Source organism: Myxocyprinus asiaticus, chromosome 13, assembly GCF_019703515.2.
Source record: "Myxocyprinus asiaticus isolate MX2 ecotype Aquarium Trade chromosome 13, UBuf_Myxa_2, whole genome shotgun sequence".
Classification (NCBI taxonomy): Eukaryota; Metazoa; Chordata; class Actinopteri; order Cypriniformes; family Catostomidae; genus Myxocyprinus; species Myxocyprinus asiaticus.
The window spans coordinates 16207437-16230673 of record NC_059356.1 but is presented as its reverse complement, the minus strand read 5'-3'; the positions used below and the strand labels follow the sequence as shown (position 1 = coordinate 16230673).

General features: G+C 40.6%; 1 protein-coding gene across 1 annotated transcript in view; it reads left to right on the top strand.

Annotated features, from left to right (window-relative positions):
- LOC127449947 (non-receptor tyrosine-protein kinase TYK2-like) overlaps positions 1 to 23237 on the top strand; it is a 75170-nt gene that overhangs the window by 30264 nt on the left and 21669 nt on the right. Inside the window, exons 14-18 of the mRNA XM_051713589.1 lie at positions 4619 to 4746; positions 5623 to 5758; positions 15645 to 15796; positions 18763 to 18913; positions 19546 to 19640. Coding sequence (XP_051569549.1) covers positions 4619 to 4746; positions 5623 to 5758; positions 15645 to 15796; positions 18763 to 18913; positions 19546 to 19640 — 662 coding nt within the window. The remainder of the gene's footprint in view (positions 1 to 4618; positions 4747 to 5622; positions 5759 to 15644; positions 15797 to 18762; positions 18914 to 19545; positions 19641 to 23237) is intronic.

Sequence of the window (23237 nt, the reverse complement as noted above, 5' to 3'; positions counted from 1 at the left end):
TTTACACTTAAGAAAAGAAATAACTTTCCTTCTTTTTATGAGGTGCCCCAACCCATTGACATTTCATGTGGAGAGAGATAACCTACTCATAATAACATTTGACATTTTGATTTAATAGAAAAAATAAATAGTGTGTCAAAAACAAGATTATACAGACCACATTCCCCATTAATGCAATAATCAAACCCCGAACTTCCCCCCGAACAAAACAAACAGAAAAAAGAAAAACGTGCGCACGACAGCGCCAACCGGCGTCAATCCCTCAAAACACAAAGAGTCCATGTACGCATGCGAGAACCCCTTCGACAACTTTGCCATCGGAATGCTCAAGTCAGGTGCTTCTGCACAAATTTTGTGAGGCAAAATTACATAACAGAAAATACTGTATACCCCAGCCAATAGGCAGAATAAACACAAAGAACATGTAGATTCATTCATAGAACTTGAACTAGTCTTGAAGGTGTGTTCCTCCACTCCAGCTGATATAAAGCCATTCAGTTTATTCAGACAGACAAACAATTGTTCAGTGAGCCGGCTGTTTATGAGTACAGCAGATGACGTAATAATTCCAAAATGTCCCGTGAAAATACTCCACAAAAACAAACTCCAGCCAACAGGAGGCATAAGCACAAAGAACGAACAGATCCATACCTGTACCGAAGCAGTGTTATTCCACAAAACAAGCTCCGGCAACTAGGCGGAACCAGCAATAAAAAAAAACAACAGGCATCCCGGTTCCTCGAATGATCAAGTGTGTATTATTCACTCGGAGGCTGCATAAACAAAATACACCATGACTTACACAGTCTGTCAACTTTATAAAAGACATCCTTTGTGTAGGCATGAAGATATTTTGCAGTCATTCTTCCATATCCATTCTCAATCTGGCCAGGAACTTCATTGTAAAAGCGTCATCCATCTATGCAAAAGTTTCTTGAAGGAGTCATGCCACAAAACAAACTCCAGCCGCTAGGCGGAGCCAACGCAAAAAGAAACAAAAATGGCGCCCAGCTTCCTCGGACAGCCAGAGTAAGTACAGCGAGTTAATCCACTCTGGAGCTACATGAAAAACCCCAAATGGCTTACTCATCCATTGTTTTTATAAAAGACAGTGCTTGCTTTGGACACGTAAATACCCTGCGACCATCCTTCGTTTCTATTCTCAGATTGGCCGGAAACATCAGTGCAAAAGCGATCTTCCGTTGATGTAAGAGTTTCTTACATTCCTTGAACCGATCGCGTTTCTCTCGTCGCATTCGCAAAGTCCGGAAACAAGAAAATATTGTGGTTCTTCCAAGAAAGCTTTCCTTTGCTCCTCGCCTCGTGCAACACGAGATCTTTATCGGATGATCTCAGAAGTTTGGCCAGAATTGATCGGGGCCTGTCTCCCTCAGCAGATCTGCGAGCAGGGACTCTGTGAGCTCGCTCGATTTCCAATTTATGGCCTGTTATGTCGAGCAGACTCAGGAAGAGCTCATCAAGGAATTTCACCATATCTCTGCCTTCTTCATGCTCAGGAATTTCAACAATTCGTATGTTATTCCTTCGGCTCCTATTTTCCAAATCTTCCAGTTTCTTTTTCCACGACTGTTTTGGTTGCAGGCGGATTAATGGATAAGTCCCTTTCGGATGATTCCAGATAATCGATTCGTTTCTCAACTTCTGTCACTCTTGTAGTCAACTCAGAGAACTTTCCTTCAATCGCCGTAATTGATTGATGTATTACAGCGAGATCCTCCAAGTCAGCAACAACCTTCGTCAGCATCACCGAGATGTTGGACAGTTGTCGCTGAATTTCATCTCCCGACGTGTTGTCCAAATCGAGTCCCCGGCTTGCAGGGCCACCAGAGGTTTCATCTTGAGCATGTAAGTGTCTTTTAATGTCTCCAGAGCCGGAGGATTTTGACTTCTTTGCCATGTTTACCTCAAAGAACAAATATGTAACTGGGTGTATCGAATCTCACTGGTTATAACATGAAAATAATTAAAAAAAACAGCAAAGTGCGCAGAGCTCGTATTTCACACGTCTGCTTCTCGCATGGCGTCACGTCGTCTAACATAACAGATATTTAAAAAGCTACTGGCACAGCGGGCTCCAGCTTGTTCTGTAAACATTTGTGAGTGTTGTTGCTACCGTAGCGGGGACCCGATACACATCAATTAGAGCTGTTATCAGTTATTTGTTGTTCATCGAGAGCAGAAGGACAATGAGATGTACCCTTGCGTTGTGGCAGTGACTGGAGAGCTCTCTCTGAGGGAGGGTGAGCTGGGCCTGCAGGCTTTGGTGGTAGAGGGGCCCACCGTTTTTTGGTTGGTATCTGGGGGCTCGCAGCAATGGAGTGGGAGAGCTTTCTACCAGCATACACTAGTTTATCCATTTTCTCAGAGAAGCTCAGAAGTGGGGATGTTGACGAGAGGGAGAATGTGTGTGGTGACAGAGACTGTGGATCTGGTGTTTCTGGAGGCTGATGTATGTTGTTGTTATCTTGGCTTCCTTGGCTTTTCCCCTGGAAATCGTCCTTGGGTCCTGTATCTTGGAGCAGTTTTAAGTCGTCACAGTCTGACTGTAGTATGCTCTGTGTGTGGGGCTCAGCCCCATGTTATGTCTTCACTGTGTTATTGAGGGATTTGTCGATCAAATGTCCATCCAGGTGCTGAAGTGCGATCCTGTGGTTATCCAGACACTACAGTGGTGTTTGTGTGCCATCCAGGTTGAGTGGATTTGTGCACATTGCAGATGGATGGAGGGAGAAGTAGATATTGTCCTTTAGCACTTTTGCACCAAGTTTGTTTGGGTGAAGGCCATCTGATTTAAACAGTTCTCTTTGACTTCAGAAGAGATTGAATTTATCAATGTAGTCCAGTCCTCTCATGTTGCAGTTTTTGTGCAGCCAAGTGTTAAGAATTAGCAACTGAGAAAACATATTTTTTCCTTGGGCTGGGAGTGGTCCACTGATGAACGACTGAAATTTTAATCTCCCAACAGTTTCAAAGAGTTCATTGAAATCCCTCTTAAGGAGTTCTGACTGCTCTTTCTGAATATCATTTTTCCCCACATGGATAATAACTCGATTCACAGTCTTATGGTTCATCAGAATGTTCATAAGTTCCTTATTTACATCTGTTGCTCAAGGAATGCAGCAAGTGGTTGTAGGCCCAGATTACCTTGCTACGGCCCTGACCATACCATGTGGTCTAAATGATTTCATTGTATTTATGTAGTATATATATATTTTTTCAGTGTAACTGTCCTTTATGTAAATATAAATCGTGTCCTGTCTGCTGCTGAAAGGGAGAGAGCTGTAGGAATAGGTCTACTTTATTCTTCCTTCCTTTTATTTGCAGAAAAGCAAAAAGTGACAGTTAACAATGACATAATTTTAAAGATTAAAGAATGATTAAATTGTGTTATTGTATGATTCCTCTAGTTTAATTATAAACAATAGTGTGATATTATAGTAACAAATAAAAACAAATTAATCAGTCCTCAACTGTTTATTTTTCTTCTTAAAAATATGGTGCTTTACTCATGCTTTGACTATAGTGGGAAATTATAATAATTTATAAAAAATCAGTAGGCTTCTGTTTAAACTTTCTGGTGTTCTCTGTGATGTTTAATCCTGCGGATGGCGCTAAAACTTCAGCTGAGCAACAGACTGTCTCCCTAACTTCATTTTATGGAGTTTGTTTGTGCCATTTTTTTATTTGAATTGTTTGTATTGTTGTATTTCTCACTTGTAAATTGCTGTGCAATCGCTGGATGTAAATGTAATCGAAACACTTTGTACACCGAAGCCTGACACAAAAGGACAACAGTACCTGGCCATTCTTATTGGAACTCACTGAGATAATTTTTATACTTCTAGTAAATAATATAATAGTTGTTGTGATGGGGTGGGGGTCGAGTACCTTTGGGTCTAACTCCCTGTTTATGCCATTGGTTTTTGCTCTCACTTTCACCAATCACTTTTGCCATCTGTTTTGCTGGGTTTTCCAAGCTCAGTATAGCCTGTCGAGAAACATTTGATACACAGGACTCACCGGCTGTAGGCTGAGGGAGTCCACGGTGACACTCTCCTGTGTATTCCGTCAAAGTTGGCAATACAGCAAGTAGTTTTGTTACAAGAACTGTGACTTTTTGTAGAAGTCTATGGCAGTTTGTGCAGCAACTGGAGTTTGATCTGAAAGGAGGTATTTTCTTTCTCGTCTGTCTGTGTGAAGGCAGCTGTGTTGTCCCTTTTCAGGAATGTAAGCTGCCAGTTGTAGGAGGCTGGTAGACCTCTTTCACAGAAAAACTCCCTTTTTGTAGTAAAATATCAGTCCCAGAAGTCTCTGGTTGTAGAGTGGGTGCCAAATTATGTAGCTTTGAGCACTGTGCTGAACTTCTGATATGAAAATTTTAGATTAAAATGCAAAAGCAAGGGAGCAAAGCACGGAGCAGTAAGCAGATGCGTCCGAAGCAGGACCTTAATTCAACTTTTCATTAAAATTGTCAGGATGATTTGTAATGAAAAAAATGAAGCATTGTATTCAATTAGAAAAATGCAAAACAGACATTTTCACAAGTGGATTTTTTAACCTTACTGTATCTGTTGTCTGTACTGTTTTATCTGAGCAGACATCATGGTGGAGGAGTTTGTGGAGTTCGGCCCATTAGATGTGTTCCTGCACAAAGAGAAGGCCCGTGTCACTGCACAGTGGAAATTTACAGTTGCTAAACAGCTTGCCAGCGCTCTTTGCTATCTTGTGAGTGATGAATTCAAAATGAGATGTAAAACAGTTTACGTCAGTGATTGCCTATTGATAGAGCTCTCATTCTATATGATTAGGGGCCATTCAGACCGAATGTGTTATTGCACTAAAAAAAGCTAGATGCAGCACAACAAATAGTTTTTAAAGTTCTTTTTAACTTGACATGGTTTAAATGAACGTGGTGACCCTGTCGAGACACTGCAACAAAGACATCTGTCTATCACAGGTTTACGTAGAAACATAATTAAAAACAGCTCAGATGGAAGCAAAAACTTGTTCGGTCTGAACGGGCCCCTTAGTGTCTGGTGAATCGCATGAAAACTCAAAGATCTGGGTCATATTTCCCCCAAAAAATCAAAAGAAAAAAATTACAAAATTATAGTTTGCATGATGGAAATATAGCCAATTTTAAGACTACTTTTGACATTATTTTCATGTCAGTGTAGTAGCACATCCTACCCTCCATTTCTTATTACTGTAATGCAAAAGACTATAAAAGTTATTTTAAAGGGTGTTATTTAAAGTAAATTTGTAAAGTTGAATTGTGAGTATACATCATGGTAGTTTTTGTTGTTCTGGGTTTAATTTATGTTGATTTCAATAAAAAAGTGTCTTGACAAAATGAATTTAATTATTGCATTACAGTAATGAGAATTTTAGTGGAAAATATATTGTATTGTAATGCAAATAATGTCACAATGCAAAATATTTGAATAATCCTAAAAGCAAAATGCTTCATTTTCTTCATGCAGAAAAAGGAAATAGATGTCAGCATGCTTTTTAAATGTCCAAAATTATGTGGAAAAAAAAAGCGCTGTTTCTTTACATTTCTTCATGAGATTCACCCATTCTTCACCTTTTTCTTTGCAGGAGACAAAGCGTTTGGTCCACGGAAATGTCTGTGGCAAGAATATCCTGGTGGTGAGGAAGGGTTTGGAGGAGGGCATGTCTCCCTTTGTGAAGCTGAGTGACCCAGGCATTGCACTGACAGCTCTGTCTCGTGGAGGTAACCAAGAATTATGTTGTTATTCACATGTTCTGTAGAAAAAGTACATGTACATCCTGTATCTGTGCCATTTCTCTATTTACATCGCTCTGCTCATCACTACTGTTTACTTCATCAGATTCTCTCATGGTTGATAGAACAGGAAGCTAAGCTCTAACACCACTTCCCTTGGTGATGCTCACTTCCTCTTGTCAAGCACATTTATTAATGTCAGAATGATGATATTTACAGCACTGAGGTAGATGACCAGAATTCCCCTACATTTGTTTTAGTAGCTGTGCTGTTGTGCGCATGTCCACGAGCCCACAATGCCAGACCCATATTTATGTGCATCGGTGGAGGAATAGCTAAAAACGACCTTAGAGTCATTATAGATGGGTTATTCATGTTCGCTTAGTCATGTGTGTGTTTATTTACTGGGAACTTTTGACACTTCTAGGGCTCTGGAAGCCCAGATAACAGAACAGACGCATATAACAACTGTCAGCACTACTGAATCACTAAACCAGTGGTTCTCAACTGGTTTTGCTTTGGCACTCAGATTTTACATGGGACCTTAAGTCGTGACTCAACACAGTAAAAAACATAACTTGTATTTAATGCAGCTTGGGTGGCATTTTCTTTCATTTTGCATAGTTTTGTTAATAGTTTTCAAGGATAAGGGCATGTATCAAGTGCCATTATTTTTGTTGTTTATGTCAACAACAAAATATACAGGAAGTTTTCTCTCCCCCTTTTAAAAATCTGTGAGCCTATTTATTTATGAGCTTATTATATTTATTGTCTGGTTTATTTCCTGATATCAAACATCATTCAAACAGAACATGCACTCAGTGACCACTTTATTAGGTACATCTGTACATCTAGTTATTCATGCAATTATCTAATCAGCCAATCGTGTCGCAGCAGTGTAAAGTATAAAATAATGCAGATACGGGTCAGGAGCTTCAGTTAATGTTCACATCAACCATCAGAAAGGTGAAAAATGTGATCTCATTGATTTTGACCATGGCATGATTGTTGGCGCCAGACGGGCTAGTTTGACTATTCTGTAACTGCTTATAGGCAGTTAGGCTACGGTAACTAAGATAACCACTCTGTACAATTGTAGTGAGCAGAATAGCATCTCAGAATGCACAACATGTCTAACCATGAGGCGGATGGGCTACAGCAGAAGGTTCCAATTCTGTCAGCCAAGAACAGAAAGCTGAGGCTGCAGTGGGCACAGGTTCACCAAAACCGGACAAAACATTGCCTGGTCTGAAAAATCTGGATTTGTGCTGAGGTACACTGATGGTAGGCCCACTGCAGCTTCAGCTTTCTGTTTTGGCTGACAGAAGTGGAACCCGACGTGGTGATCTGCTGTTATAGCCCATCTGCCTCAAGATTCGACATGTTGTGCATTCTGAGATGCTATTCTGCTCACTACAATTGTACAGAGGGGTTATCTTAGTTACCGTAGCCTAACTGCCGATGAGCAGTTACAGAAATACTCAAACCAGCCTGTCTGGCACCAACAATCATGCCATGGTCAAAATCAATGAGATCACATTTTTCACCTTTCTGATGGTTGATGTGAACATTAACTGAAGCTCCTGACCCATATCTGCATTATTTTATGCTTTACACTGCTGCCACATGATTGGTTGATTTGATAATCATATGAATAAGTAGATGTACAGATGTACCTAATAAAGTGTTCACTGAGTGTATATTAAACAGGAGGAAAACTTTGTCCATAATTTGTCCATAAATCTTAGAGATCCAGACTTTAAAGCTCAATCTCAATTAAGCACAGGTAAGACCATGGATGGTTCCTTATTACTGTGCTTGACTCATTGTAGCTAGTCTTTCTAAAATAATAATAATAATAAATGCCAGTATTTGTTATGGAAAAATAGTTGCATAAACGCATTTAGAAACTTTAACTGCCACAGTTGTAATAAAAATAAGGTCTAATTGAGTCTACCAAATAGATTATTTAAAATTAAACTTTAACATTTTTGTCAACATATCACAGTTACTGTTACTACTGTAAAATCATGATACATTTTTGTAAGGATGATGATGTGTTATTTAAAAATCCTTTATTTTGACGTATAGCACAGTGTTGCTCTTTTCCTCCTCAGTGCTGTTTAGCATGTTGGAGCATTTACTGTTTGAGAGGTTTGACGTCCTCTATAGCGCTTCAAACTAGAAAATTCTCACTAGAATTCAAATGGGTTGCATCAGTTTTGTGGTCTGTGCCGCATTATCGAGGGAAGCCGGCGTGTCCAATGCGTGCATGTCAGAGATACAGTCAGAGCATATGTTGTAGATGAGAAGCATACTGCCGTGTATAAAGCGCAGAATCCAAGATTACCATAAAAGTTGCCTCGGCTGTCCAAAATTTTGAAGAAGACCACGTTGAGTTCCACTTCAGTCAGCCAAAAACAGAAAGCTGAGGCTGCAGTGGGCACAGGCTCACCAAAACTGGACAGTTAAAGACTGGAAAAACATAGCCTGGTCTGAATCTCGATTACTGCTTCTCTACACAGATGGTAGGACCACTGCAGCTGGAAAACTAGAAAATTCTCACTAGAATTCAAATGGGTCGCATCAGTTTTGTGGTCTGCTTCGCGATATCGAGGGAAGCCCACACGCCCGATGTGTGTGCCTCAGAGATACAGTCAGAGCGCATGTTGCAGATGAGAAGCATACTTAGCATGTATATCGCCGAACCCAGGATTATAATAAAATTTGCTTCGACTGTCAAATATTTTGAAAAAGACCACGTTGGTTACACTTCTGTCTGTTTGCTTGGGAGGCCGCCGAAAATTTTTCTATGGAGGGAGAACCATGGCATTGTTCGTTCTTTACTGTCCGTGACCCTATCTGAACAGACCTTGCAAGTGTTACATTGCGTCAAGAATACTAATGAACAAAATTTCAGCAGTGGTGCTCATAATTTGATGCGCCACTGCTAAACTTTGCTTCATTAATACTCTTCAATTACAAATTTTTATCGATTCATGAACATATAAACATTGAATCAACATTTAACCCCCACTATTACCCCTCCCCAGTCACCAGCCCCACCCTGACCCCCAAAGAACACCCCTGTGGTCACAAATAAGAATACACACACGCACACAAAAAAAAGAAAACAAAAAAGAAAATATAATGATCATATACAGGTGCATCTCAATAAATTAGAATGTCATGGAAAAGTTCATTTATTTCAGTAATTCAACTCAAATTGTGAAACTCGTGTATTAAATAAATTCAGTGCACACAGACTGAAGTAGTTTAAGTCTTTGATTCTTTTAATTGTGATGATTTTGGCTCACATTTAACAAAAACCCACCAATTCACTATCTCAAAAAATTAGAGTACATCATAAGACCAATAAAAAAAATGTTTTAGTGAATTGTTGGCCTTCTGGAAAGTATGTTAATTTACTGTATATGTACTCAATATTTGGTAGGGGCTCATTTTGCTTTAATTACAGCCTCAATTCGGCGTGGCATGGAGGTGATCAGTTTGTGGCACTGCTGAGGTGGTATGGAAGCCCAGGTTTCTTTGACAGTGGCCTTCAGCTCATCTGCATTTTTTGGTCTCTTGTTTCTCATTTTCCTCTTGACAATACCCCATAGATTCTCTATGGGGTTCAGGTCTGGTGAGTTTGCTGGCCAGTCAAGCACACCAACACCATGGTCATTTAACCAACTTTTGGTGCTTTTGGCAGTGTGGGCAGGTGCCAAATCCTGCTGGAAAATGAAATCAGCATCTTTAAAAAGCTGGTCAGCAGAAGGAAGCATGAAGTGCTCCAAAATTTCTTGGTAAACGGGTGCAGTGACTTTGGTTTTCAAAAAACACAATGGACCAACACCAGCAGATGACATTGCACCCCAAATCATCACAGACTGTGGAAACTTAACACTGGACTTCAAGCAACTTGGGCTATGAGCTTCTCCACCCTTCCTCCAGACTCTGGGACCTTGGTTTCCAAATGAAATACAAAACTTGCTCTCATCTGAAAAGAGGACTTTGGACCACTGGGCAACAGTCCAGTTCTTCTTCTCCTTAGCCCAGGTAAGACGCCTCTGACATTGTCTGTGGTTCAGGAGTGGCTTAACAAGAGGAATACGACAACTGTAGCCAAATTCCTTGACACGTCTGTGTGTGGTGGCTCTTGATGCCTTGACCCCAGCCTCAGTCCATTCCTTGTGAAGTTCACCCAAATTCTTGAATCGATTTTGCTTGACAATCCTCATAAGGCTGCGGTTCTCTCGGTTGGTTGTTCATCTTTTTCTTCCACACTTTTTCCTTCCACTCAACTTTCTGTTAACATGCTTGGATACAGCACTCTGTGAACAGCCAGCTTCTTTGGCAATGAATGTTTGTGGCTTACCCTCCTTGTGAAGGGTGTCAGTGATTGTCTTCTGGACAACTGTCAGATCAGCAGATTGTGTAGCCTAGTGAACCAAACTGAGAGACCATTTTGAAGGCTCAGGAAAACTTTGCAGGTGTTTTGAGTTGATTAGCTGATTGGCATGTCACCATATTCTAATTTGTTGAGATAGTGAATTGGTGGGTTTTTGTTAAATGTGAGCCAAAATCATCACAATTAAAAGAACCAAAGACTTAAACTACTTCAGTCTGTGTGCATTGAATTTATTTAATACACGAGTTTCACAATTTGAGTTGAATTACTGAAATAAATGAACTTTTCCACGACATTCTAATTTGAGAAGCACCTGTATAATTAAAACTAAACTACTCTTTCCACAGCCCTTCCTTGAGAGTCCCCCAAAAATACCAAGCACTTGCCCCATTTCCTATCAAACAAATTCTAACCGCACAGCCTTCTGCTTGACCCCTTCTCGAAAGCAGCCACCCTCCCCATCTCCACACACCACTCCGGAAATGAGGGCGCTCCATCCGATTTCCATCCCCTTAAAATAATTTGCCTGCTAATCATAATGCTGGTCAGAACCCAATTTTTTTATGTGTTTATCCCCCAAAGTTATGACCGCCCCATTACCCAAAATACAGAGTCTGGGGCAAAATGAAATTTGAGTGCCCAAAACGTCACATATAAAACTCTGAATCTTCAACCATAATTCTTGGATCTTGACACACCCCCAAAAAACATGGCTTGTGTCTCCATTTTCTGATTGGCATCACCTGCAGGTGGGTGTGTCTTTAAGACCAAGCCTATACAATCTAGAGGGGGTCCAGTAGAATCTATGTAAGATCTTGAATTGCATAAGGTGCACCCTTGCATCTCTAGATGCAGACTTGACATTTTTTAGAATCCTAGCCCACACTTCCTCCTCCAATACCAAGTTTAAATCTTTCTCCCATAATCTCTTGATAGAAGTTAAAGCTCTGTCTCCCAGACTTTGAATTAGCAGGGAGTAATACACTGATGCCTCATGACCTTTTCCAAAAGTTGTAATCTCCTCTCCCAGAGTATCTGCCTCGAATACCTTTTTATTAAGGTGTCAAAATTAACTCTAAATAAATCAAATTTGCTGGGAATAAAATGCCCAAATACTTAATGCCCTGTTTGGGCCACTGGAAGGTGCTCGGCTGGAAAGCCGTTACCAGGCAGTATGCTGTCAGAGCCAATGCTTCGGATTTAGACCAATTGACTCTGTATCCTGAGAACTTAGAAAAGGAATTAATAATTCTATGGAGGTAAGGCATAGATCTAATGAGACGAATAATAAAATATCATCTACGTAAAGCAAAAGCTTATGCACCACACCTCACAGAGGATACTGAGGACCGGTTGGTCTCCATATAGACATTGATTTCAGCCTTTAGCATTTGTTGTAATTCAGGTATTTGCAAAAGGGATACAGTAAAGTGCCAACTGTATGATTTCTTTTTCTCCATATGTGGCAACACCTCTAAACACACCAGGGTGTGATCTGAGACTAAAATGTTTCCAATTGAACAGTCAACAACAGATGAAATGAGGGGCTTAGATATATAAAAAAATTGATTCTAAAATAAATCTTATGGACTGATGAATAAAATGTATAGTCCCTACCAGATGGGTTCAAAAGTCTCCAAATATCTGTAAGACCAAGATTTTTACACATCCTGTGAAGCGTCACTATTGCTCTAGGGGGCTTACACACTTTTGTTTCACTATGATCAAGGACTGAGTCCATCAAAAGATTAAAGTCTCCTCCCAATATTATATCATGAGGGGTGCCAGCGGCTTGCAACATCCCTTCAAGATGTATAAAAAAAGCCCTGATCATCAGTGTTAGGTGCGTAAATATTAGCCAAAATTAACATTTGCCCCTGAATTTCTGCTAAAACAATAATAACCCTGCCTAATTATATCCCCTTTACTTCCAGTTTGGAATGCCCAATTCCCACTACTTAGTAGGTCCTCGTGGTGGCACGGTTACTCACCTCAATCCAGGTGGCGGAGGACAAGACTCCGTTGCCTCTGCTTCTGAGACAGTCAATCCGCGCATCTTATCATGTGGCTCGTTGTGCATGACACCGCAGAGACTCACAGCACAGGAGGCTCATGCTACTCTCCACGATCCACGCACAACTTACCATGCGCCCCTTTGAGAGCGAGAACCAATAATCGCGACCATGAGGAGGTTACCCCACGTGACTCTACCCTCCCTAGCAACCTGGCCAATTTGGTTGCTTAGGAGACCTGGCTGGAGTCACTCAGCACACCCTGGATTCAAACTTGCGACTCCAGGGGTTGTAGTCAGCGACAATACTCGCCGAGCTACCCCTAATTTATCTTTAATCTGTTTGAGACATTTGAATTGTTGATGCTTACTTATCAATGTAATGACTCCCCTGCTCTTACTTGAGCCAGCACTAAAGAAAACATGTCCACCCCATATCTTTCCAAATTTTCCAGCTTCCTGCGGGGAAAGATGTTTTTCTTGAAGAAACACTATATCATATTTCTTACATTTAAGAAAATAAATAATCTTTCTTTTTTTATAGGGTGCCCAAACCCATTTACATTCCACGTGGAGAGAGAAAATCCACTCATATTAACATTTGACATTTTGACATATTAGAAAAAATAGATTGTCAAAAATAAAATTATAACAACCACATTCCAACATTAGTGCAACAATCAAACCCCGAACTTCCCCCCGAAAAAAAAAAAAGAAAAACGTGTGTATTAACCCCACGCACAACAGCGCCAACTGGCGTCCATCCCTCTAAACTCAAACAGTCCATGTTCGCCTATAAGAGCCCCCGCGACAACTTTGACATCGGATTGCTCAAGTCAGGTGCTTCTATACAAATTTTGTGAGACAGAATTACACAACAGAAAATAATCTATAAAAGAATCTCCAGCCAATAGGAGGCATAAGCACAAAGAACATGTAGAATCATCCACTTAACTGTTCCGAAGGTGTGTTCCTCCACAAAACAAACTCCAGCCACAAGGCGGAACCAGCACAAAAAGAAACAAATAAAAGGCACCCAGTTTCCTTGTATAGTCAAGTGAATGTTCAGTGAGTCAGGCCCACTTGGCTGTTACATGAGAGCAACAGATGCCTTAATCACTCCAATATTTTGCAAGAAATATTCCACAGAACAAACTCCAACCAATAGGAGGCATAAGCACAAAAAACGTGCAGATTCGTCCACAAACTGTCCCGAAGGAGTGTTATTCCACAAAGCAAACTTCAGCCACTAGGTGGAACCAGCACAAAAAGAATCAAAGGAGGCCCTCAGTTTCCTCGGAGTGTCCAGTGAGTCAGGCCCACTCAGCTGCATAGAGAGTATCACACAATGACCTACTCATTCCATTGACTTTATGAAGGACATCGCTTGCTGTGGGCATGTAAATATTTTGCGGCCATCCTTAGTATCTATTCTCAATTTGGTTGGGAACATCAGTGCAAAAGCGACCTTCCGTTGATGTAAGAGTTTCTTGCATTCCTTGAATCGATCACATTTCTCTCTTGTCGAAATCGAAGTCTGTGCACAAGAAAATGCTGTGGTTCTTCCAAGAAAGCCTTCATTTACTCCTCGCGTAACACGAGATCTTTATCGGATGATCTCAGAAATTTGGCCAGAATTGATTGGGTCCTGTCTCCCTCAGCGGATCTCTGAGCCAGAACTCTGTGAGCATGCTTGATTTCCAGCTTATGGCCTGTTTTGTTGAGCAGACTCGGGAATAACTCTTCTAGGAATTTCACCATATCTGCAGCAGTGCTCAGTGCATTATATCATTAACCAGATGAATGATCTATCAATGTATGAATTAAACTCACTCAGACTGCCGACAGTTTCTTTTCCACGCACCAGTTTTTATTATATCCATGTATATGGTTACAGACAAATCATATAGAACAGTGAAATCACTCTCAGAAACTTCTCTGTCTTTCCTTCACTCGACATGAGGTGAGCTCCACTGACGCGTCTTCACTTCTATTGGTTGTCACTGTCAAAATCACTCAAGTTAATCTTTTCTAAACTCTCTGAAGTTATCAGATACGTCTAGTCTCCAGAGGTCGCTGTCGCTTGTGTCTCCAGAAGTCACAGCTCTCATTGAAAATTAATGTGATCAGGTCGCTTTTTCGCTAGAAGTTGCTGCATGTGCGAACGGGCCTTTAGGAGTGGGCTTTTTGTCTTAAGTAAGCAACAAGCTTGCAACCACCCAAAACACTCCAGCAGCCAGATAGTGCACTAAAAACCAGAACACCATAGCAATGCCCTGGCAACCACCCACAACACCCTAGCATCATGATCTGATTTTTATACAAGCAAGCGGCTAATAACTTTTGAATCGTAAGTGCTAGAATAAAAAAAACCGTCTTTAAAATTTTCCGCCATTTGGACTTTTTCGAAAAACCTACTTTTTCTAACTCCTCCTAGACTGTTTGTCCGATTTGCATGAAAATGTAATCAAATCATCTTCAGACCAATTCAAGTTGATTAGTCAAACGGTTCTCGAATAACACGTGAACAAATTCGTAGAGCACGGCAAATTGGACATGAGGATATATCTCTGCAACGCTTTAGCGTGTTCACACCAAACTTGGTGTGTGTTATGACAACCATGTCAAATTTGAACCAAAATCGAATCAGACTACCTTCAGATCATGCCAACAAAAAGTTATGGATTTCATGTTGATAGACCAAACTGTTTTCGTTTAACACAACAATGAATTTGATGGCATGGTGCCAGAATGGTTTTCAGGCTCTATCTCGACAACGCTTTGGCGTATTGACATGGAGATTTGTGTCATCATGACCGCACCTTGACCACCAATTTGGTGACAGCGCCACCTGTTGGTCAAAAGTAATAAGCCTTTATGTCCCATTGCAATTGATAATATTCAAGTTTTTTCAACCATTTTACCTAAAATCATGACCAGATTGCTTTAATTACTTATTTTTTGCCATTGATGTGCCTAATAATGGTTGATGTGCTTGGCCCCTGAATTGCTGCTTGCAGCTATATTATTATTATTATTGTTCTTATTATTATAAAAAATTTAATTACTAAGAATTGAAAAATGTAATGACTTTTACAATAAGTCTGATTTAGTTTCAAGTAATAAAAATAGGTAAGATTCTGCATAAAAATTTAGCCGATCACATGTACATAAAAATGCATCACATGAGGTGGCACACTTGGCTTTACTCGAAGATCTTGATACGTTTACTCTCAGGTGAGAGTGCTGTAGTGGATAAGGGTTTGGCATGTATTATGCTAATTACTAACTATACCAACTATAATTTATCAATATTATAATGAGAGTAAGAACAAATTTATGTGTGAATGCACCTGTTGAGAATCTGATGAAATTGTTAATTTTGTGTGAGAACCTTTTCTGCACATATAAGAATCTAGTTTTGTGTTATGTTTGTGTTTAATGTGAAGAACGTGTGGAGCGCATCCCATGGATTGCTCCTGAGTGTATTGCCGATGGAGCTCGTATAGGAAGTGCTGCTGACCAGTGGAGCTTTGGAGCCACTCTGCTTGAAATCTGCAACAATGGAGATCTTCCCATCAGTGGCAGCACACTGACTGAGGTACTGCTAATTTCACCTTTGACACTGTGCACTCTCAATGAGAGGTTGAGTTAACCGACAATTTTGCAGCAGTAACTGAAATTTAGGAACATTGATAGAAAATTCTAAATGGTATTTTTGGTAAAATCTCAGGGCTATAAGGAACTTCTGGTATCATATTCAGCCATAGCGAAGGTGTCATGAGAGTTGCAGCAAACTACTCTTCTTTCTAAAATAAAACGACTGATCACAACAAATGTGAATTTATTTAGTAAAAGTATAAAAAATCATCTCAGTAATGAGGTCCAGTATGTTTAAAAAAGATTTAAAGCTTGCAGAACGGCTGAGCAGTGCTTTACCATTGTGTATGGCTTCCTCTGTGTGTAAAGTATTTACATTTAGCAATTGTACAGCGATTTACAAGTGAGAAATACAAACAACACAAGCGATTCATATCAAAGAGAGCACAAACAAACACCAGATGACGTTAGGGACAGTCCGTTGCTCAGCTGAGGTTTCAGCGCCATCCGCTGTTTGACAAAACATCACTGAGAACACTACACACAGTACTGATATATTGTACTGTCAAAGCATGAGATTACACATAAGTAAAGCACCATATTCTTCTGAAAAAAAACTACAACAACAATAAAAATTATAGTTGAAGTTCGATATATTTGTTTTTTATTCATATAAACTGTAATATTACACCACAATATTCATAAATAACAGGAAAGATACAATAACACAATTGAATCTATATTTATTTTGTCAAATTATTGTGTCATTGTCCCTTTTTGCTTTTTTGCAAAAAGAAAGAATAAAAGGAGAATAAAAGTTCACTTCTCACGATGCAATCGTCCATCATCACTGCTCTCTTCAGTTCGGCAGAACTCTGCACATGACAAATCTCTCAGAAAAAGGAAGTGATATTTATTAACGTACATTATAGTGAAAGTGAAAATTATATTATACTGCATAAATACAATAAAATAAACTAATATTGACCACTATTAGACAAATGGTATGGTTTAAGTAACGGTCACTATGTTAAGAAATATATGATCATTCACTATTATCGTTGCATTTGCTGTGAAGCTGGAGTATCATCAATTGTCATATTACATTAACTTAAAATATCACAGGGATATACTTTATCTAGCAAAATGAATCAGAATAATTACATGAGTAATACAGCTGGAAACAGGGACCTTGCTAATCCAGTGCTGGTCGATGGCTTGTGAATATTCACCCTCATTGTGGTTGAGATAACTTGAAATACACATTGTTAAACTCCTCCTCCTTTTTACTGGGTGGAGCAACAGCTCTGTGTCTCAATGTGCAATGGATATTGTCCAATGTCATCTGCAGAAACTCCTGTAAATAGTGTGTGTAGAGTAGTCTTGACAGCGTAGAGAGAAATAGTTTCTGGTACTGCACAGGATGTAAGTGTGCCCCCTGAAGCAAAACGCAGAAGTGACCGTGCATAGAGTCCATTCTTAACATTATTTTAATAGGCAAAAATAAGATGTCTGGTTTATAGCTTCCTTACTTAAAGGGATAGTTCACCCAAAAATGAAAATTCTCTCATCATTTACTCATCATTTACCCTCATGCCGTCCCAGATGTGTGACTTTCATTCTGCTGAACTCAAATGAAGATTTTTAGAATAATTTTTCAGCTCTTTTGGTCCATACAATGCAAGTAAATGGGTGCCAACATTTTTAAGCTCCAAAAAGCATATAAAGGCAGCATGAAAGTAATCCATATGACTCCAGTGGTTAAATAAATTTTTTCAGAAGTGATACGATAGGTGTGGCTGAGAAACAGATCAATATTTAAGTCCTTTTTTACTTTAAATTCTCCTCCCTGCCCAGTCAATCTTTAACTTTCACTTTCATATTCATCTTTTTCTGTTTTCACATTCTTCATGCATATCTCCCCCTACTGGGCAGGGAGAAGAATTTCTAGCAAAAAACTAACTTAAATACTTAAATATTGATCTGTTTCACACCAACACCTATCATATCACTTCTGAAGATATGGATTAAAACACTGGAGTTGTATGGATTACTTTTATGCTGCCTTTATGTGCTCAAAATGTTGGCACCCATTCACTTGCGTTATGAGGACCAACAAAGCTGAGATATTCTAAACATCTTGATTTGTGTTCAGCAGAAGAATGAAAGTCATACACATCTGGGATGGCATGAGGGTGAGCAAATGATGAATTTTCATTTTTGGGTGAACTATCCCTTTAAGAAATATTACCACAGTATAGGATTCTAATAAAAACTAGACATTTTCATTAAGTTGGGTGACTAGAAGACAAGATCGCATTGTCTTTCACAAAGCAGAATAAAAGGAAAAATGCCAAAAACACAGCTCTTGGTAAGACTGAATGAGTTCCACAGACTCTCTGGTGATATCAATGTCACAGTAAATATCATAAGCTTTATAATATACAATACCCTACTCTTTAAATGCTCAATTCTAATTGGTCAATCGTGGCATTCAGCAGTCAAATATTTATAAATAATGATCGCACACCAGAGCACTATGAAACCAGAGCAAAGTGATATTTCACTGATCATCCAGGTATTTTGTGGGTTACCTTTCTTTCTTGCTTTATGTGCTCCTGTTCACTCAGATCACTAATTGATATCCGTAAGTAAGCTAATAAAATAATTTCAACTCAAATCAATATTTCATGTCCATTTATTTATTTATTTCAACTAAGTTGTCATTTAAAAAAAAAAAAAATCTGTGTTTCTGGAGACTATGCGTTCTCTTTGTTCTCATATAATAACATTTTTTTAAATAATTTTAATAATTGCAAATCATCATTTTAATGCAAATCAATATTTCATTTATTTATTTATTTGGTAAGTAGCAGTTTTTCAATAATGACCGGTTGACTGTACATTATTTCTTATACTGTATAACCTGCTCTTGCTAGTGTCTTCTAAACTCCCCTCTCTTTACAGAAAGAGCGATTTTATGAGACTCAGAGTCGCCTGGCAGTGCCTTCATCTCAAGAGCTGGCAAGCTTTATCAGCATGTGTCTGACGTATGACCCTGCAGCAAGACCTTCCTTCCGGACCATACTAAGAGAACTAACAGAGATTCAGATAAAAAGTGAGTCCTTTAACACAGTTTAATTAAGCTTGTTTGTGTGCTTTTTTGTACAGGTGATGTGGGTTGTTGTTTTTTTTTTTTAATAATGATAAAATATTTTCTTCTGTCCTTACTTAATATGCAGAGGCAAATAAAATTAAGCCAGACGAGTGATTCCGTCAATTATTGCTCATTGTTCTGTTCCTTACAAAAAAATGTACTAATATTTTTTATGTATAAAATGTCAGGCTTCATTTATTCAAACAGAACTTTTTATTTTATTTTATTCCAGGTTACAAAAGTACTAAACGGTTATTTCATACACCATTACATTGTGATGTCTTGAAGCATTTGATATCTAGATAATATGTCATGAAGTTAGATACTTTAAAATAACAAAAAAGGGTATTGTAATATCATTTTGGTTATTTGCCATAATAAATAACCTTCTGAATCAACCAAAATTTCAATATAAGTGCATCTACTGTATAGTTAATACCATGTTAATTTCATATTACCATATTCATGTTCCATGTTTTTACCATGTATTTACATGGTACTCCAAGGTACTTCAAAGAGTACCATTTAATATCATGGTAATTTTTGTAATTGATTTGAGCAATTGATAATGATTTTGTTTTCTTCAATCAAAGATCCAGACATCTCCTCGGATTGTGAGTCCCTTCCTGACAGAGACCCCAGTATCTTTTACAAACGGTACCTTAAGAAGATCAGGGACCTGGGAGAGGTCAGTTTACAGTTTATTCTAAAGATTACTGTCTTCAGGCCTCTATGTGTCTCATTTATGGGGGTTTCTAAACTTCAGGCACTTTTAGCATTGTGGATTTCTGGAAAGTAAAGTCATTTTAACACACTCACTAGTTCAGCTTGTCTACTAACAATGTCCAGCAGTGTATGCACATACATCACAGGAGATTTGTCATTTTTGCAATTTTTTCAGAAGGTCATGAAGATTTAATTGCTAGCACATCTCAAAACCTGTACTGTGTTTAATAGAATTCCGTGTTGGAAATGACTGTGATAGAAATGACAATTGTTATGTTTTTGAAATAAAAATTTAGGGATGCACGATACCATTTTTTTTCTCTCCCGATCAGATTCCAATACCTGAAATCTCAGTATCGGACGATAATGATCATGATCCGATACCAGTGTTGTATTTTCCTTTATCAGTTTAGAATATCTAAACCTTACTGTGTGGAAGTGATACTCTTTTATGTTAAGTTGAACCCAATCAACTTAAATATAATTGTAATTTGTAAAAAATTACAATCATATTTATATATATATATATATATATATATATATATATATATATATATATATATATATATATATATATATGAGTACTGTGCAAAAGGTTTAGGCACTTGTGAAAAATGTTGCATAGTGAGGATGTCTTCAAAAATAATGAAATAAGTTTTCATTTATCACTTAATGTCATACAAAGTCCAGTGTGGCAGCGGGGGCATGGTCAAGCATCTCTCTGGAGAGAGAGAAAGCAGTAAGGGCGCTTACACCTGAGCTAAATTATGTCTAACACCTGTCTCTAATTTCAGTGAGCACGGGGAGAGCGGCATAAAAGAGCCACACCGCCAGTAGACACGGTGAGAGAGAGACTGGCGCGAGAAAGGCCACGATGCCACATGATGTTGTTGACGTGAAATGTTAAATGAATGTTTGATTGTAAAGCTGTGGACTGTGAAGCTGTGAGGGTTAACGTGAATAATTAAACTCCTACCTGAACCAGGAAATCTTGCTTCTCGCCTCCTCCTTTCCAATGAACCCCCTTACACTGGTGCCGAAACCCAGGAAAAGGTTTGAAGATGGACGGAAGTCGCTCCGTAGAGTCCTCCCAGTTGGCTGAGATCCTCCAAGCCCTCGCTGGCTTACATCGGAACCACCAGCAAACCCTGCTTGAGCTCCGGCAAGATCAAAACCGCCGGTTTGTGGAGCTCATGCACGCACAAGCAGAGGACCGACAGGCGATCCGGAGCCTCCTCAGCCAGGAGGCACCCCAGCCGCGACCCCGGACACCCACACGCCGTTACCCCTGCCTGCGTTACAGAAGATGGGGACGGCGGACGACTCTGAGGCGTTCCTGGACCTGTTCGAACGCACCGCCTAGATCTGGGGATAGCCGTTCGGCCAGTGGGCGGCCCGACTCATTCCACTATTGTCCGGGGAAGCCCAGCTCGTGGCTCAACAACTGCCGGCGACGAGCCTCCTGGCTTACGGAGACTTGAAGAAAGCCATCCTGTAACGGGTTGGTCGGAGTCCGGAAGAAAGTCGTCAACTCTTCCAGAGCCTGAAGCTGGAGAGCTCCGACCGCCCGTTTGTCTTCACCCAACGGCTCTGCGATGCCTGCCGAAGATGGTTGCTAGCAGGGGACCGCAGCGTCGACGGGATCATCGACCAGGTGGTACTGGAGCAATTAATACATCGACTGCCGAAAGGGACGGCGGAGTGGGTCCAGTGTCACCTCCCGGCGTCGCTGGAGGAAGCTGTCCGGCTTGCGGAGGACCACATGGCGGTGATCCCGAGGGCGGAAGAGCCCTCCTACTCGCTCTCCCCTCCCCATGTGTTTCCCCCTGTCTCATCCCCCTCTCCTTCTCAGGGAATTCCCTGAGGGGGATTTCCCTTTGGAGCAGTCACGAGACGAAACCCGCCTTCGACCAAGTGAGAGTCATCGATGGTCAATGACTCCAGCCTGACGTTGCCCTTTCATACCCCTATTTTGCGATTATAAATGAGCGATTGTATAGAGTTTCACAGGATGCTCAGACTAAAGAGGATACAACCCAACTTTTGATTCCACGGAGCTGTCGGGAAATGGTATTCCAGGTGGCTCATTATAATCCCATGGCGGGTCACTTAGGAGAAAGGAAAACACTGAACCGTCTAATAGCCCGCTTCTATTGGCCGGGCATTAGCGGCGATGTCCGCAGGTGGTGTGCGGCATGCCGCGAATGCCAGCTGGTTAACCCACCGGCCACCCCAAAAGCGCCATTGCGCCCTCTTCCGTTGATCGAGGTCCCCTTTGAGAGAATTGGAATGGACCTCGTCGGGCCATTAGAACGATCAGCACGCGGACATCGCTTTGTATTGGTCCTAGTGGACTATGCAACGCGATATCTGGAAGCAGTGCCTCTTCGCAACATCTCAGCACGCAGTGTTGCGGAGGCACTCTTCAAAATAATCTCCCAGGTGGGGATTCCGAAAGAAATCCTCACCGATCAGGGCACAACGTTTATGTCACGGACACTACGTGAGCTGTACGAATTGTTGAGTATTAAATCAATTCGCACCAGCGTGTACCATCCTCAAATGGATGGCCTGGTGGAACGATTTAATAAAACCCTCAAAAACATGATTCGTAAGTTCGTGCACGACGATGCTAGAAATTAGGATAAATGGCTCGACCCCCTGTTATTTGCAGTACGAGAGGTCCCACAAGCCTCCACTGGCTTCTCCCCATTTGAGCTGCTGTATGGGCGACGCCCACGCGGTGTGCTTGATGTATTGCGAGAGGCCTGGGAGGAGGGACCTTCAAACAGTAAAAATGAAATTCAGTACGTTCTTGATCTTAGTGCAAAACTCCACACTTTGGGACAGCTAACACAGGAGAATTTGCTCCAAGCCCAAGAACGACAGCGCCAACTGTATGACAGGGGAACTCAGCTAAGGGAATTTGCACCGGGAGATAAAGTGCTTGTATTGCTTCCCACATCGAGCTCTAAATTACTCACCAAGTGGCAAGGACCCTTTGAGGTCACATGACGAGTGGGAGATCTCGATTATGAGGTTAAACGAACCGATAGAGGAGGCACACGTCAAATATACTACCTCAATCTCCTGAAATTGTGGAGGGAGGCAGTCCCTATGATGTTGGCTACGGTAGTTCCCGAGAAGGCGGAGCTCGGACTGGAGGTGAGTTCAAAACATAAACAGTTCACCCCGGTCACTTGCGGAGACCACCTCTCACCGAGTCAACTCGTGGAGGTTGCTAGGTTGCAACAGGAGTTTGCGGATGTGTTCTCCCCTCTACCGGGGCGTACAAACCTCATTCACCACCACATCAAGACCGAGCCGCGGGTCGTGGTACATAGCCGCCCCTACCGATTACCCAAACACAAGAAGAAAATCATTCAGGAAGAATTAGATGCAATGCTTGATATGGGGGTAATAGAAGAATCCCACAGCGATTGGTCCAGCCCAGTTGTTGTAGTGCCTAAGAGCGACGGGTCTGTACGGTTCTGTGTGGATTATAGGAAAGTCAACGTGGTGTCTAAATTTGATGCATATCCAATGCCTCGCGTTGATG